Raw genomic sequence first — 16957 nt, forward strand, 5'->3', positions numbered from 1 at the left:
TAGATTGTAAGCTCACGGGGGCAGGGGCTGATGGGAATGTGATAGGGACCTTAGATTGTAAGCTCACTGGGGCAGGGACTGATGGGAATGGGATAGGGACCTTAGACTGTAAGCTCACTGGGGCAGGGACTGATGGGAATGGGATAGGGACCTTAGATTGTAAGCTCACTGGGACAGGGACTGATGGGAATGTGATAGGGACCTTAGATTGTAAGCTCACTGGGGCAGGGACTGATGGGAATGGGATAGGGACCTTAGACTGTAAGCTCACTGGGGCAGGGACTGATGGGAATGGGATAGGGACCTTAGATTGTAAGCTCACTGGGGCAGGGGCTGATGGGAATGGGATAGGGACCTTAGATTGTAAGCTCACTGGGGCAGGGGCTGATGGGAATGGGATAGGGACCTTAGATTGTAAGCTCACTGGGACAGGGACTGATGGGAATGTGATAGGGACCTTAGATTGTAAGCTCACTGGGGCAGGGACTGATGGGAATGGGATAGGGACCTTAGATTGTAAGCTCACTGGGGCAGGGACTGATGGGAATGGGATAGGGACCTTAGATTGTAAGCTCACTGGGGCAGGGACTGATGGGAATGGGATAGGGACCTTAGACTGTAAGCTCACTGGGGCAGGGACTGATGGGAATGGGATAGGGACCTTAGATTGTAAGCTCACTGGGGCAGGGGCTGATGGGAATGTGATAGGGACCTTAGATTGTAAGCTCACGGGGGCAGGGGCTGATGGGAATGTGATAGGGACCTTAGATTGTAAGCTCACTGGGGCAGGGACTGATGGGAATGGGATAGGGACCTTAGACTGTAAGCTCACTGGGGCAGGGACTGATGGGAATGGGATAGGGACCTTAGATTGTAAGCTCACTGGGACAGGGACTGATGGGAATGTGATAGGGACCTTAGATTGTAAGCTCACTGGGGCAGGGACTGATGGGAATGGGATAGGGACCTTAGACTGTAAGCTCACTGGGGCAGGGACTGATGGGAATGGGATAGGGACCTTAGATTGTAAGCTCACTGGGGCAGGGGCTGATGGGAATGTGATAGGGACCTTAGATTGTAAGCTCACTGGGGCAGGGGCTGATGGGAATGTGATAGGGACCTTAGATTGTAAGCTCACTGGGGCAGGGACTGATGGGAATGTGATAGGGACCTTAAATTGAAAGCTCACTGGGGCAGGGGCTGATGGGAATGTGATAGGGACCTTAGATTGTAAGCTCACTGGGGCAGAGACTGATGGGAATGGGATAGGGACCTTAGATTGTAAGCTCACTGGGGCAGGGACTGATGGGAATGGGATAGGGACCTTAGATTGTGGGTAACACACACTGATGGATGAGACAGAGCACAAGTCCGTACTGACAGCCACTGAACAGTAACAGCCGGGCCATTTGCAGTTTCTGCTGATCCAATTACTTATCCGCTCAAGGAGCCAAACAGAAAGCTTCCAAAGCGCAAAGGCCAGTAACTCCAGGATTGATGCCGACAGGCCGTGCCCGCTGGAATCGGCTCACATTTCATCATTTAACTGCATTCCCTCGAATGGAAAAAAAACAGAAATAAAGAAGTGGGAAAAAGAGCCCCATTCCAGCAACAAATCTAATGGCGAAAAATAAATGTACAGTCCCCGTAATAGCCCCACATTATAATGAAACATAATCTCGCCATTAAGGAGCTTGTTTTCATTCGCCGCCAATCTCTCTGCCTGCCTTAAATAAGCCATTTATTTCCCCGGCCCCACTCTCGCACGCCGTAATCCCCCCTCGACGCTTACAACAAAAGCACTAATTTTGGAAATGGCGTTTATAAGTAATCACGTTGAAATAGTGCGGCACTTCGGCGCCGTTTGCGCGGAGTGAAAAAGCCCTGAGTCGGCAAGAATACCGGCAGCTTTAAAGGAAGATTCTGCTTATTATAAACAACTCATTCGGCATAAATCAGGCCGGAGCGGCGGCGACGGCGTTCGCCTTGACGTTTCCCATTCGCAGCTCGCTTTTCAATAAGTCGAAACTAAATAAAGACCCAAAATGGTCTCTTTAATGCCGGGGGGAGAAGGGCTTTTATGGGCAGTCGGAATAAGGAACGCGGAATATCGGCACAGAAACAAATGATTATGGCTTCCGCGTGCCCCCCCCCCCGTAAATAGAACGGCTTTGTATGGAAGGGGGAATAACGAGCAGAGGCATTCGTCAAGAGCTTTGATGGATGAAAACATTCCAGAAACTTAAAGTGATCTATAGGCTGACAATCTCCCATAGGCTACGGAGTACGTGTGTGCGTTTTGGCACAGTAAGGGTGGCCATACGCAGTGAGATCTGCTCACTTCGCGAGGTCAACATTTTGGCACAATAAGGGTGGAAGAGGTTGCTTGGCGAGTCGCCATTTTGGCACAATAAGGCTGGAAGAGATTGCTTGGCGAGTCACCATTTTGGCACAATAAGGGTGGAAGAGGTTGATTGGCGAGATCGCCATTTTGGCACAATAAGGGTGGAAGAGGTTGCTTGGCGAGGTTGCCATTTTGGCACAATAAGGGTGGAAGAGGTTGCTTGGCGAGGTCGCCATTTTGGCACAATAAGGGTGGAAGAGGTTGCTTGGCGAGGTCGCCATTTTGGCACAACAAGGGTGGAAGAGGTTGATTGGCGAGATCGCCATTTTGGCACAATAAGGGTGGAAGAGGTTGCTTGGCGAGGTCGCCATTTTGGCACAATAAGGGTGGAAGAGGTTGCTTGGCGAGGTCGCCATTTTGGCACAATAAGGGTGGAAGAGGTTGCTTGGCGAGGTCGCCATTTTGGCACAACAAGGGTGGAAGAGGTTGCTTGGCGAGGTCGCCATTTTGGCACAATAAGGGTGGAAGAGGTTGCTTGGCGAGGTCATCATTTTGGCACAATAAGGGTGGAAGAGGTTGCTTGGCGAGGTCGCCATTTTGGCTCAATAAGGGTGGAAGAGGTTGCTTGGCGAAGTCGCCATTTTGGCACAACAAGGGTGGAAGAGGTTGCTTGGCGAGGTCATCATTTTGGCACAATAAGGGTGGAAGAGGTTGCTTGGCGAGGTCGCCATTTTGGCACAATAAGGGTGGAAGAGGTTGCTTGGCGAGGTCACCATTCGAGCGGATCTTCTTCCGATATCCCCACCTACGGGCGGGCCATATTGGGCTAATTCGGTCAACTGAATGAAAACGGCGGGTATAGGTGCCAATCAGTTTGGGGACTGCATCAACGAGTTGATGTGGTCCCCAATCCGACAGAATTCATTCGAGTAGGTTTGTGTTTGTGCCCCTACACGGGCCAAGGTCTAAAGGACCAATATCGGCATCTAGAATCAGCCCGTGTATGGCCAACTTAAAGTGATCTATAGGCTGTGTGTTCCTGACAATCTCCCATAGGCTACAAAGTACATGTGTTCGTTTTGGCACAACAAGGGTGGAAGAGGTTGCTTGGCGAGATCGCCATTTTGGCACAATAAGGGTGGAAGAGGTTGCTTGGCGAGGTCACCATTCGAGCAGATCTTCTCCCGATATCCCCACCTACGGGTGGGTCATATTGGGCTAATTCGGTCGACTGAATGAAAATGGTGGGTATAGGTGCCATCGGTTCAGTGACTGCATCAACGAGTTGATGTGTTCCCCAATCCGATGGAAAAATCTGCCCAAAATCTGGGCAATTTCAGGCCAGATTACGGTCGAGTAGGTTCGTGTTTGTGCCCATACATGGGCAGAGGTCTAAAGGACCAATATCGGCAGCTATAGGCTATGTGTTCCTGACAATCTCCCATAGGCTACAAAGTACCTGCGTGCGTTTTGGCACAATAAGGGTGGAAGATCTACTCGCTTGGCGAGATCACCATTCAATATCTTCTTCTGATATCCCCCTACAGGCAGGCCAAATCGGGCTAATTCGGTCGATTGAATGAAGTTTGGGGACCTCATCAGCGAGTCCCCAATCCGAAGGAAAAATCAAACCTGCATGATCGAGATCTCGGTCGAGTAGGTTCGTCGTTTGTGCCCATACGTGGGCAAAGGTCTAAAAGACCAATATCGGCAGCTAGAATCAGCCCGTGTATGGCCAACTTAAGGAGACGGTGGACCATATCGGGCTAAATTAGTCGACTGAACGAAAACGGAGGGCATAGTTGCCATCAGTTCGGGGATCACATTAACGAGCCGATGCGGTCCCCAATCCGACGGAAAAATCTAGCCAAGATCTGGGCAATTTCAGGCCAGATTTTGGTCAAGTAGGTTCGTCGTTTGTGCCCATACACGGGCAGAGGTCTAAAGAACCAATATTGGCAGCTAGAATCAGCCCGTGTATGGCCAACTTAAGGATGCCTATACATGTCCAGTTTTTAGTCTTTTTCCGATGAACGTTTGGATCAGTCATGAGTCTAAATACAATATTCAGACTGAAATCATAGGATAAAGCCCGAAAAATAACCAATGGGAGGATGTTCTGAACATGAAATAGTTACAGGCACCAATAGTATGAAAGTGACTCCCATTGTAGGATATCGGCAGATACACAATACATGCGCAGATTTTATCCTTATCCGACTGAAATTTTGTAACCTGGTCTAAAGGCCAATCGCCATGGTACGATAATTCTGAGCCTACACATGGTCCAAAATCATGCAGTTTATCTGTATGTGTAGAGCCAGCTAAAGGTTAGAACCTACGGAGTCGATAGATCTCTGCTATCGCGGGCAACAAACTGCTCCAAAAAGGCTTTCTACAGGCAACAATAGGAGTCCCCGGTGGAAAGCCCTTCACATCGCTTCGGTAATCTGAAGTTGCGCAAAGTTTCCTCCTTCAGGTGACTTCGGAAAAAGAAGCAACGCAAATGGCTTCCCACTGGTGACTCCTATTGTTGGTGGTGGAAAGCCTTTTTGGAGCAGTTTGTCCGTGAGTACTTACCCTGAGACCTTTTCCCGGGTAAGCATGAAACCATTATCCACCAGGCGAGTGTGAGGAGTCTGAGCCAGAAAACAACTATATAAAGTGCAATAAAGGCTCATTTAGATAAGCGTGATTGTTGACATTATGATCAATAAGATAAAGACTGCACCCACTGAACTTTATGGAAGTCGGATACAAGTATGTGACAAGAAAAAGTCCCACTAAAGCTGCTCCTTTGGCAACATCGCCATGGTGCTTTGACTGGAAGCCATATTAGAACTGTAAATTGGTTCTGTTCTTTCCTAAATTGCAAAAACATAAAGGTAGGTTGACTGGCTTCTGACCCGAGTGTGTGTGAGTGTGATAGGGAGCCTCCTCAATTCATATGTGACTGAGAAGGTTGGAATGTGCCCTTGGATATAGGGTAAACATAATGGCCTCCTCAATTCATATGTGACTGAGAAGGTTGGAATGTGCCCTTGGATATAGGGTAAACATAATGGCCTCCTCAATCCATACGTGACTGAGAAGGTTGAAATATTCCCTTGGATATAGGGTAAACATAATGGCCTCCTTGATCCATATGTGACCGAGAAGGTTGGAATATGCCCTTGGATATAGGGTAAACATAATGGCCTCCTCAATCCATATGTGACTGAGAAGGTTGGAATATGCCCTTGGATATAGGGTAAACATAATGGCCTCCTCAATCCATATGTGACTGAGAAGGTTGGAATATGCCCTTGGATATAGGGTAAACATAATGGCCTCCTCAATCCATATGTGATTGGGAAGGTTGGAATGTGCCCTTGGATATAGGGTAAACATAATGACCTCCTCAATCCATATGTGACCGAGAAGGTTGGAATATGCCCTTGGATATGGGGTAAACATAATGGCCTCCTCAATCCATATGTGACTGAGAAGGTTGGAATATGCCCTTGGATATAGGGTAAACATAATGGCCTCCTCAATCCATATGTGACCGAGAAGGTTGGAATATGCCCTTGGATATAGGGTAAACATAATGGCCTCCTCAATCCATATGTGACCGAGAAGGTTGGAATATGCCCTTGGATATGGGGTAAACATAATGGCCTCCTCGATCCATATGTGACTGAGAAGGTTGGAATGTGCCCTTGGATATAGGGTAAACATAATGGCCTCCTTGATCCATATGTGACTGAGCAGGTTGGAATATTACCTTAGATATGGGGTAAACATAATGGCCTCCTTGATCCATATGTGATTGGGAAGGTTGGAATATGCCCTTGGATATAGGGTAAACATGATAGCCTCCTCAATTCATATGTGACTGAGAAGGTTGGAATATGCCCTTAGATATGGGGTAAACATAATGGCCTTCTCAATCCATATCTGATTGGGAAGGTTGGAATATGCCCCTGGACAAGAACCGTATCCATCAGTGGATCTCCTGAGGAGATGGATCCCCCATAGAACCCTACCCCTGGCAGGGAGATAAAACAGCCCAATCAACCCCATTTGGCCCACCCCTTGGCTAAGATACCTGTGCTGAACATACTTTCTTCCTACTGTTTCAATGAAAAAAATATCTCTGGATTCCGTTGTTTCTCCTGCCCTAGAAATACCCGTCTGTTCCAGATTCCAGCAGGGCGGCCGTTATGTCTATATTTTTGCATCCGTTTCACTTTAGCAGTTCAACTCTCAGTCATTCATAGAACCTCGCTGAGCTGCTCGAACGGAACTCTGCTAACTGTAGCCAACTTGGCTTCCCTACTGCCATTACTGCTCACATCTTTATGGCCTTCATGTTGGGACCGGGCACACAATAGGATCGTTTGCTAGAGATCAATGTTGTTGTTGGCCCGTCTCCTCGTTTAGACTGTAGAGCGGCTTTCGAGTCACCGAATTGGATTTAGAGAACAGGGATGGGTTTAGGGGTCTCGTAGATTCCTTTTTATATAGATATTTGTAGGTGTTCCGTCCTTCACTTGTATAAGTTGCTTGTATAAACATTCCCGACCTATAAAAATGGCCGCACAAAGAGTGCTCGACTACCTGAGAATGTTCCGTGGCTCCTTGTGTGTTTACCAGTTGTACATTAACCTCGGTATCGTTATCGCAATGGGTTTCAGACATTTGCCGGGGGGTTGCACCAAGGTCTTCCCTTTGGTAGGGTCGGACGCACCCCCCCTTGCAAGGAGATAACATCTCCCAAGCCACATAAACATCACACTGGGCTTTGGCTTGAAGTTAATTCTAAACAGAACAAGGTACTTTGGCACTTTATCTCAGTAAGGTTGATGCATATCTTCTCTCTAAAATAGAAAAAATCCATCTCCATGGCAGGGGCGTAGCTACATATACAGCAGATCCCAAGGTTGGGGGAGGGCCCGGGCAGCAGGGAGGCCCGTGTTGTACCTTAAGCTGACCATACATGGTCACCAAGCGAGTGGACCTTCTCCAGATATGCCCACCTATGGATATGCGATAGCGGGCTACCTAATTAAAACGGCGGGTATAGGCACAGTTGGTTCGGGGACCGCATCTATGAGCCAATGATCCTGCCCAATTGAGATCTGCCCAATTTCAGGCCAGATGTCGGTCAGGGAGGCCCATCGTTCGTGCCCATACACAGGCAGATAAGCTGCCAAATTGGTCTAAAGGGCATCTAAAATCAGCCCGTTTATGTCCACCTTTAGTTCCCCCTCCCTGGCCCCTATCCTACCTTAAATACACTGGCACAGTGGTCACCAAGCGAGTGGACCTTCTCCAGATATGCCCACCTATGGGTATGAGATAGCGGGCTAATTTGGTCCAAACTATCTAATTAAAACGGCGGGTATAGGCACAGTTGGTTCGGGGACCGCATCTATGAGCCAATGATCCTGCCCAATCCTGCCCAATTGAGATCTGCCCGATTTCAGGCCAGATGTCGGTCAGGGAGGACCGTCGTTCGTGCCCATACACTGGCAGATAAGCTGCCAAATTGGTCTAAAGTCAGCCCCTGTATGGCCACCTTTAGTTCCCCCTCCCCGGCCTCTGTCCTACCTTAAATACACCGGCACAGAGGTCACCAAGCGAGTGGACCTTCTCCAGATATGCCTGTGTTGTACCTTAAGCTGACCATACATGGTTGCCAAGCGAGTGGACCTTCTCCAGATATGCCCGTGTTGTACCTTAAGAAGACCATACATGGTTGCCAAGCAAGTGGACCTTCTCCAGATATGCCCACCTATGGGTATGCAATAGCTGGCTAATTTGGTCCAAACTATCTGAGCCAATGATCCTGCCCAATCAAGATCTGCCCGATTTCAGGCCAGATGTCATTGAGGCCCGTCGTTCGTGCCCATACACAGGCAGATAAGCTGCCAAATTGGTCTAAAGGGCATAGTTACCCCTCCTCGGCCCCAATCCTACCTTAAATACACTGGCACAGTGGCCCCAAGCAAGTGGACCTTCTCCAGATATGCCCGTGTTGTACCTAAGAAGACCATACATGGTTGCCAAGCGAGTGGACCTTCTCCAGATATGCCCACATATGGATATGTGATAGCGGGCTAATTTGGTCCAAACTATCTAATTAAAATGGCGGGTATAGGCACAGTTGGTTCGGGGACCACATCTATGAGCCAATGATCCTGCCCAATGCTGCCCAATCGAGATCTGCCCAATTTCAGTCTAAAGGGGTTCATCTGGGTCACTACGGATGCCAACTGAGCACGCAGGGTGGCAATGCTCCATTCATGCCCAAATCCAAGATGGCACCAGGCTTTAACCACATGGGGGATTCATTATCACCTGGATACACACAGTACAGAAGTTCTTCTGATCTTTTGTGTTTTTTTTTCAAATAAATGTTTATTCCAAGGTAAATTTGCTTCAGATACACAGCCAGGTATTGTGCTCACAGGATATTTCCGCGGAAGCTTGTAGCCGTCGTATTTAGACCTTTGACCGCTCCATCTTTGTTCTCTGTGATATTTGTATTTCGGCTCAATGAAGCTTCCGTGAATGTGCCATTGTATTATGTTAGATAACCGTATATACATTAGATAAATAGACACAATGGCTGTGCCGTAAGTGCAGGGACACTAGTGGGTGAATTGTGCCCCATTAGTGGCCTTTCCCATTGTAAGTGGGGACCAGGGGGAACAAGGCAGCCTTGTAACTGGTTGCGTGGGGGGGGGGCAGGGGGGCTCGGTCCCCCTCCCCAACCGCTCTACTACCTGCCAGCGGGGACATGGGTGGGCGTAAAGGTCCCCATACACGTTAGATTCGCTTGCTTGGCGAGATCACCTCCCCTGAGTCCAAGCGGCCCAGTCTGACCCTGTCTATAGAAGCCAAGGTGCCCCCGCCGGTCGTGTCCCCTGCTGCTCTCCACCCCCCCTGATGCCCCCCCTAAGCCCCGCCCAACATCCTCCCTAAAGTGCACATAAGTGAAACGCGTCAGGGGAGGACACCGTTAGCCAGGGGAGCGGCAACAGGTATCTGGTCAGGGTTTTTTTCCCAGCGTCCAAGCGGCCCAGTCCGACCCTGTCTATAGAAGCCAAGGTGCCCCCGCCGGCCGTGTACCCCACTGCACTCCGTCCCGCGATGCTCCCCCCCAACCCCCCTCAGGGGCCCCAGCCAACATCCTCCCCTGAGTCCCAGTCCGACCCTGTCTATAGAAGCCAAGGTGCCCCCGCCGGTCGTGTCCCCCGCTGCTCTCCGTCCCCCGATGGCCCCCCTAAGCCCCGCCCAACATCCTCCCCTGAGCATGCATACGTGAAACGTGTCAGGGGAGGACACACCAGTGGCCGGGGGAGCAGCAATAGGCATTGGGTCTGGGCCACCAAATTTTTTCCCAGTGGCCCAGTCCGACGCTGTCTATAGAAGTCAACGGGGGTTGCCATCGGCAAAGTCAAGCCAAATTCTAAAATTGTAGTTTTTCATTCGAACGGGGTTTCCTTATTAATAAACAAGTGACCGTTTGATATGTGAGTTTATTAAATTTAGAAAAACAAACTCGAATTCACAAATGTAAAAACTGATAAATAAGCCCATTAAATTCGGGCTAAAATTCTTTATCACAAGCAGATCTGAAATTCCCTATATAGTTTGCCTCTGCCGCTGATGGATAACACTCCCGTATGGCTGCGCGAAGCGCGTCGGCAATCTCAGAAGCGATGGCATTATAATGTGAGTCATATAGATTAAAGCGAAAATAATTTGAACAAAGAGACGAATTAGAAAATGCCGACGTGGGTAATTACGCTCTCGGCAAAACGAGGGATAAAAGAGGCGCAGAATTGCATTCGTTAGGTTTAACTTTATTATTTTGTTAATGGGAATTTTAACAAAGCATCTTACAATTAACGATAACGTGGTTTTTAGCCCCGCCTACCCATGATGTAAGAAGCTTTAGGAGCAGAGATAACGCACAAACAGGGTTGGACTGGACACCGAGAAAAAACCCGGTGGGCCCCGGCCCTAATGGGCTCCCCCGCTCTCAGGTGTCCCTCCCCCGACGCATTTCACTTACGTGTGATCAGTGGAGGACGTAGGCAGTGGCCCCTGTTGAGGGGGGGGTTAGGGGGCACGGCCGGTGGGGGCAGGGGCCCCAGGGAGTGGGCCCTTCACCCCCCAGTCCAAACCGGCGCACAAACCGCGGTTGGAAATAACTCAGCGGTCGGGCTGTGAAGTCTATTTAACAACACGGAAAGGTAAAGACAACAAGCGGCATGAAATACAGTGTTATTTTATAGGCAAACAGGCTCTTTCAAACAATCCCCGTATTTTGTCTTGGATTTCTAAACATTCTGCTCGGAGGATTAATGCTCTATTTGAGCCTAATGCCAACCAAGTGTTCAAGGGAGAACTTGTTTATAATAACGTCATGACATTTCATCAAGTAAAAATAGCAGCGAGCGTTTTGGCCCTTTTCTTTGAAATACTCACGTACCACCATGGATTCAAATACAAAGGATACGTGCGTTGAACTAAAGCTGGCCATTATGGCACAGACCATCCCCATAGATAACTTTGTACCATGGATATAGGCTTTACATTAGTCAGAAGGACCTTCTCTCTTCATGTATGGGCTTAAGACCAGGTAACTCCAAGTTAAGGTGGCCATACACGTCAAGATCCGCTCATTTGGCGAGGTCACCAAATAAGCAGATCTTCTTCCAATATGGCCTAAAGTGGGCAATAATGTGCTAAGAACGGTTTTAGGAGCTGTTGGCCAGAGGACCACATCAGCGAGCTGATGAAAAACCATGGACCGGAGTGGCTAGTCTTTTATCTGGACTACTGATAGTGAAGTCAGTTGGATCATCCCTGGCCAGATAAGTCCCAGACATATACCAACCAGAATGTTGGGTCATGTGGTGTGTGGCCAGGTTTACAACAGAGCTAATTAAGGCCTGAGCTTAGGTAGATCTCTTGCTATTAGAGAAAGAAGGAGGCCTTCGACATATCATAATTACTATATTATTATCTTCTATGAATTATTGCTCAACTGGTTTCCAGCTGGAGATATTTGTGAACATCTGTGAGAATAAGAAGTTTGCCAAACACATCCGAACCTCATTGTGGTGGCAGAGGTGATCTGTTGGTCTTGTACGTAGGCCAATGGGCATCTTTAGACTCAGTATCAATAGGGATACATTTTCTAGCATAAAAACCTAATGATGTTCTTCTTACACCTGACCCAGGATGAAGTAAGGTAACTGACCTCCTCTTTAACCCTCAGGATTAATTGTAGAAAACGAGCTGCCATCTCAGGTGACCAACTAAGAACCCGATCTTAAGATATTAGTCAGAAGGACCTTCTCTGTTCATGTATGGGCATCTTAAGACCAAGGAATTGCAACTCCAAGTTAAGGTGGCCATATATGTCAAGATCCACTCATTTGGAGAGGTCACCAAATGAGAGGATCTTCTTCCAATATGGCCTAAAGTGGGCAATATTGTGCTAACAATGGTTATAGAAGCTCTTGGCCTGAGGACCACATCAACGAGCCGATGCAAAACCATGGAGAGGAGTGGCTAGTCTTTTCTCTGGACCACTGATAGCGAAGTCAGTTGGATCATCCCTGGTCAGATAAGTCCCAGACATATACCAACCAGAATGTTGGGTCATATGGTGTGTGGCCAGATTTGCAACAGAGCTTATTACGGCCTGAGCTTAGGTAGATCTCTTGCTATTAGAGAAAGAAGGAGGCCTACAGCATATCATAATTACTATATTATTATCTTCTATGAATTATTGCTCAACTCGTTTCCAACTGGAGATATTTCTGAACATCTGTGAGAATAAGAAGTTTGCCAAACACATCCGAACCTCATTGTGGTGGCAGAGGTGATCTGTTGGTCTTGTACTCAGCCAATGGGCAGTCAAGATCACAACAGGGCACCTTTAGACTCCATTTTCTTTCATAGAAACTCTGTTTTCTAGATGCCGTACTAGGAAAGTTGAAATGTAATACAGAATATATCTAGAACCTAATGACGTTCTTTTTACTCCTGACCTCATCTTTGACCCTCAGGACTAACTGTAGAAAACGAGCTGCCATCTCAGGTAACCGACTAAGAACCCGATCTCTGGGAGATTATGCGCCTGTAGTATAGATTCTGGACGGCCACAGACAACACAGGTCAATGTTCTAGGATAGGCTCACAGCCAAAAAAGGTACTGGCTCATTTAGAGCTTACAGTTTCACCATTTTGTCCTAGCTAGTGAAACTGAGCTCTCATCAGATAGGACATTATTTAGCTCCTGAGAAGACGGTTCTCATTGGCTGGGAAACTGATTGTCGATGAAGTTGGCTGATCCGGTTGCACGTTAAGATCCTGCTACTGAATTCCGAGGGGAAGTCTCATGACTTGAGTACTGTTTCTGCACACAACCTATTGCCATTGCATAGAGGTGGCCTGAAGACCCTCTACAAGGAGACTCTCAATAGATGCCTTCAGAAGGCCCGGTGCTTTATTCTAGGTCATGGGAACTTTGTCAGGAGAACTTTGTTACAGATATGATAGCAACCACCTTGACATCTATGCTTTATCTGAGGTACATCAGTAGGAAATCCATGGCTGTCGGCCTTTTATACTATGGTGGGAACCATGTTGGGGCATGAATGTTCTTATATAAGCCCTGGATCCAAAACCAATATTTAACCAAATCTCTAAATAAATATATCCCGCCTCTAGACATATTTTTTATCTTTTGTTTTTGATGCCAAAGTATCTCCAACTCTACATATTTTTGGTTCTCGAGTCTTCTAGTACCTGCATAATAAATAGTCATTCCATTTTATGCCAAGAGTAAAGGGACTCTGGAGTGAAGTAAATATATTTTTCCTTCCCTGTTTTCTTTATTCTTAATTAGTACATATATTTTAGCTAATTTCTTAGATCGGAGTAGCTAGAGAATTACGAGATACTGGAAATAATAAAATATGATTTGTTTGGTTGGCTGGTGGGAATTTGTTCTAGGTCGGGGAGATTCACTGTTCCGAAGGCTTGGGCTTCAGAGTGTAAACAAAAGCTAGAGTTCCGCTCATCAAAAAAGCCATAAATAATGTCAACCAATCAATTCAAAGCAAGGAAGAGGTCCATGATTGGTCATTGTGTCCAAAGCTGTACTCAGTTTGTGTTATAACTTACCATAAACATTTTATATCGGAAGAGCAATGATCCATTGGCCATCAGGAACCTTCCCAGTGATTAGCAAAGGAACGTACTCCAAGTAGATCTTATAGGCTGGGAACTTTCAACGCCACTACTTAATAAGCCCCTCTGTATAAACAGAAAACCTAATGGTTCATGGGATATTACAGAGCTAGCTCGGAATTGTATTTTGGATCTATATATGAATTTAAAACAGTATCAAGTGGTATTTATATTGGTTACCTAATGCGAACACTGTAATGTCTCTTCCACATAGTCATTAATAAGTGCTGAGGTTCTCCGATGGACTAGGTCTCATCTTGGGGCATAGACATTATCTAGGCTTTAATGTCCCATGGGTAGTCTGGTCAATAGCACTCTATATCGATTTATTACCTGGACCTAGGTTCTACGATGGAATAGGTCTTCTCTTAATGTCCCATGGGTATACTGGCCAATAGCGCTCTATGTCGATCTATTACCTAGACCAGTGGTGTCCAACTTATTACATGCACTAGGCTGATTATTTCTTATACAGCATGTCTGTGGAGCCATTGAGTAGACCAAGAGCCATCAACAATCCTTTGGAGGGTTGCATCCAACCCATGGGCCTCCAGTTGGACATCCTTGACCTAGACAGTCTACAAAAAGGTCACTGTGCATCATGACTTTGCCTAATGTATACTGGATCCATGGTGAATTTGCATCTGGTCATGGTTTGCAGATTCATGGAGTCCCCCTTCTGAGCACCTAGCTTGTCAAGTGGAAGCTACTTTGTATAAATATGACTATACAGCTTATGTTCATCAGCCTTCTGGCTTAATGGCTATTGGCTTGACTTACCATTTTATCTGATGGGTATGATAACCTCACAAGTAAAAAAGGTTGAGGATCCCTGCCTTAGAAGAACCCCTAATGGCATTTAGTCAGCCTTACCCTTGGCTAGACTCTAGCACTGAGAGCAACATCCAAGGGGTTGGTGAACAACATGTCCTAAACCTTTCCTTAGAACAGTGATCCCCAACCGGTGGCTCGTGAGCAACATGTTGCTCACCAATTCCTTGGATGTTGCTCAAGGGCTACCAAAAAGCCCTTATTTGGAAACCCAAAACCATTTTTCATGCTTGTGTTGCTCCCCAACTCTTTTTTTGCATTTGAATATGGCTCAAAAGCAAAAAAGGTTGACGATCCCTGCCTTAGAAGAACTCCTAATGGCATTGAGTCGGCCTTACCTTTGGCTAGGCTTTTTGGGTTCCTAAATCATGGACAGGTTGGTAGCCAACTAAATACCTGCCTGCATACATATAACGGCTAACTTTTTGGTCCTTCTACTTTGTGCATAAACCTAAAAACAAAATAGGGCAAGTGTTGTATGATAACCACAAGTTTTCATGCTTCTTATTATAGGGACATGATGAGGAGGAACTTGTGTCCTCCGGGGGAAGCCATGTTTCTAAGGTAGCTTTGTTGGTGGTCATAGCTCAAGAACTCAAGAACTAAGGTAGGTTGGTGGTCATAGCTCAAGAACTCAAGAACTAAGGTAGGTTGGTGGTCATAGCTCAAGAACTTCTGCAATACCACCTGTTACCAGTCTCTGCCCTAACAACATGGAGTGTAGGCCCATCAAGGCCCAAAATTGAGCACAGGGCTCTCTGCTTGGAACAAAGAGAACGACGAGAGACAATGGAGAGATACTTGAGGTCATGGTGCCCTTTTAATAATGCAGCATAACTTGAAAACAATCAGTACAGTGTAAATACATGTGAGGCGTACAAACTACAGGATAAGGAGAGTGTTTCAGATTCATCGTAAGTCAACCTTGTTCGACAGTGAGATCCAAAAAGTTCTGCTTTTAACATTTCAAAGAGGGAAAAAAAAAAACCCAAAAACTGAAAAGGTGCATCATCCATCATGCAGATACTTTATATTGCTAACAGTCAAGCATTAGAGAAAAGGGAGGGGAAAGGGACAATCCAATCGGGACAAGAGGGCTCGGCTACTACACTGCCCAGCGTTGGATTATCGACGAACCGTTGTAAACAGAAGGGATATTAGTCACGTTATGTTTCCCAAATCCCCTCGTTAACAGGAAGATTAATTTGTAGGCCGGTCCCAGATACAGAGAGACTCAACAATTGTCCTTGGAATACTAAAAACCTCTAAGGCACTCCAGAAAGCACCGTCCAATTCAAAGACTGCTCAACTGTGCTGTGCATTCAGTACTTTCATTCCTGTGTATGCCAGAAAAGCCACCACCCAACGCGTTCCACCCATGCATTCAGTACTTTCATTCCTGTGTGCGCCAGAGAAGCCACCACCCGACGCGTTCCACCTATGCATTCAGTACTTTATTTCCTGTGTGCCACAGAGAAGCTACCACCCAACGCGTTCCACCTGTGCATTCAGTACTTTCATTCCTGTGTGCGCCAGAGAAGCCACCACCCCACGCGTTCCACCCGTGCATTCAGTACTTTATTTCCTGTGTGCGTCAGAGTAACCACCACCCCACGCGTTCCACCCGTGCATCCAGTACTTTATTTCCTGTGTGCGTCAGAGAAGCCACCACCCAACGCGTTCCACCCGTGCATTCAGTACTTTCATTCCTGTGTGCGCCAGAGAAGCCATACCCAACGCACTCCACCCGTGCATTCAGTACTTTATTTCCTGTGTGCGCCAGAGAAGCCACCACCCAACACGTTCCACCTGTGCATTCAGTACTTTATTTCCTGTGTGCACCAGAGAAGCCACCACCCAGCGCATTCCACCTGTGCATTCAGTATTTTATTTCCTGTGTGCACCAGAGAAGCCACCACCCAATGCGTTCCACCCGTGCATTCAGTACATTATTTCCTGTGTGCACCAGAGAAGCCACCACCCAACGCGTTCCACCCACTTCCTGACCACACCAGGACTCCTCCACTTCTCTCAACCCCCCAAACCCGATTATCCTTAGAAAATACAAATCATCCACGCAGCCCCGTCAAACATTGTTAATCCCCCCGACACGCAAAAAAAACCAAAAAACATTAGTGCAAATACCTTGCTCTTGTCGGCCCGACAACAGCAAGCCCCTTACCGTTCACATTTTGTAATGATTTGTTTATCTTTCACGTCCTGCTTTCCGACACCAAAAAAATATATATACAGGAAGAAATGCACTAAATAAAAATATATATTCTGTTTTTGTCTTTTTTCTCCCCCCCCCCCACTCCCATTGTGCAAGGTGCCTGTCATTTTGCCTACGACCCCTAACATGCAGTACAAAGCATTCATTCTATTTTACATACAGTTCGACTGCAAATCGGGGGGGGGGGAACTTCGATAAACATATACAAGTCAGAATGAAATTTTTTTTTCTTCCCCTTTACATTCAAAGCCAACTTCGGAAATTCCCACTTCACAGATTAGGACTGA

The 16957-nt window shown here is 47.0% G+C and overlaps 1 protein-coding gene across 1 annotated transcript in view; it reads left to right on the forward strand.

Annotated features, from left to right (window-relative positions):
• LOC116406632 (proline-rich extensin-like protein EPR1) overlaps window positions 1–15043 on the forward strand; it is a 57595-nt gene extending 42552 nt beyond the window's left edge. Inside the window, exon 4 of the mRNA XM_031891046.1 lies at window positions 14951–15043. Within this exon, the coding sequence (XP_031746906.1) occupies window positions 14951–15043 (93 nt within the window). The remainder of the gene's footprint in view (window positions 1–14950) is intronic.
• The last annotated feature ends 1914 nt before the right edge of the window (window positions 15044–16957 follow it).

Source organism: Xenopus tropicalis, chromosome 8 (assembly GCF_000004195.4).
Source record: "Xenopus tropicalis strain Nigerian chromosome 8, UCB_Xtro_10.0, whole genome shotgun sequence".
Lineage (NCBI taxonomy): Eukaryota > Metazoa > Chordata > Amphibia > Anura > Pipidae > Xenopus > Xenopus tropicalis.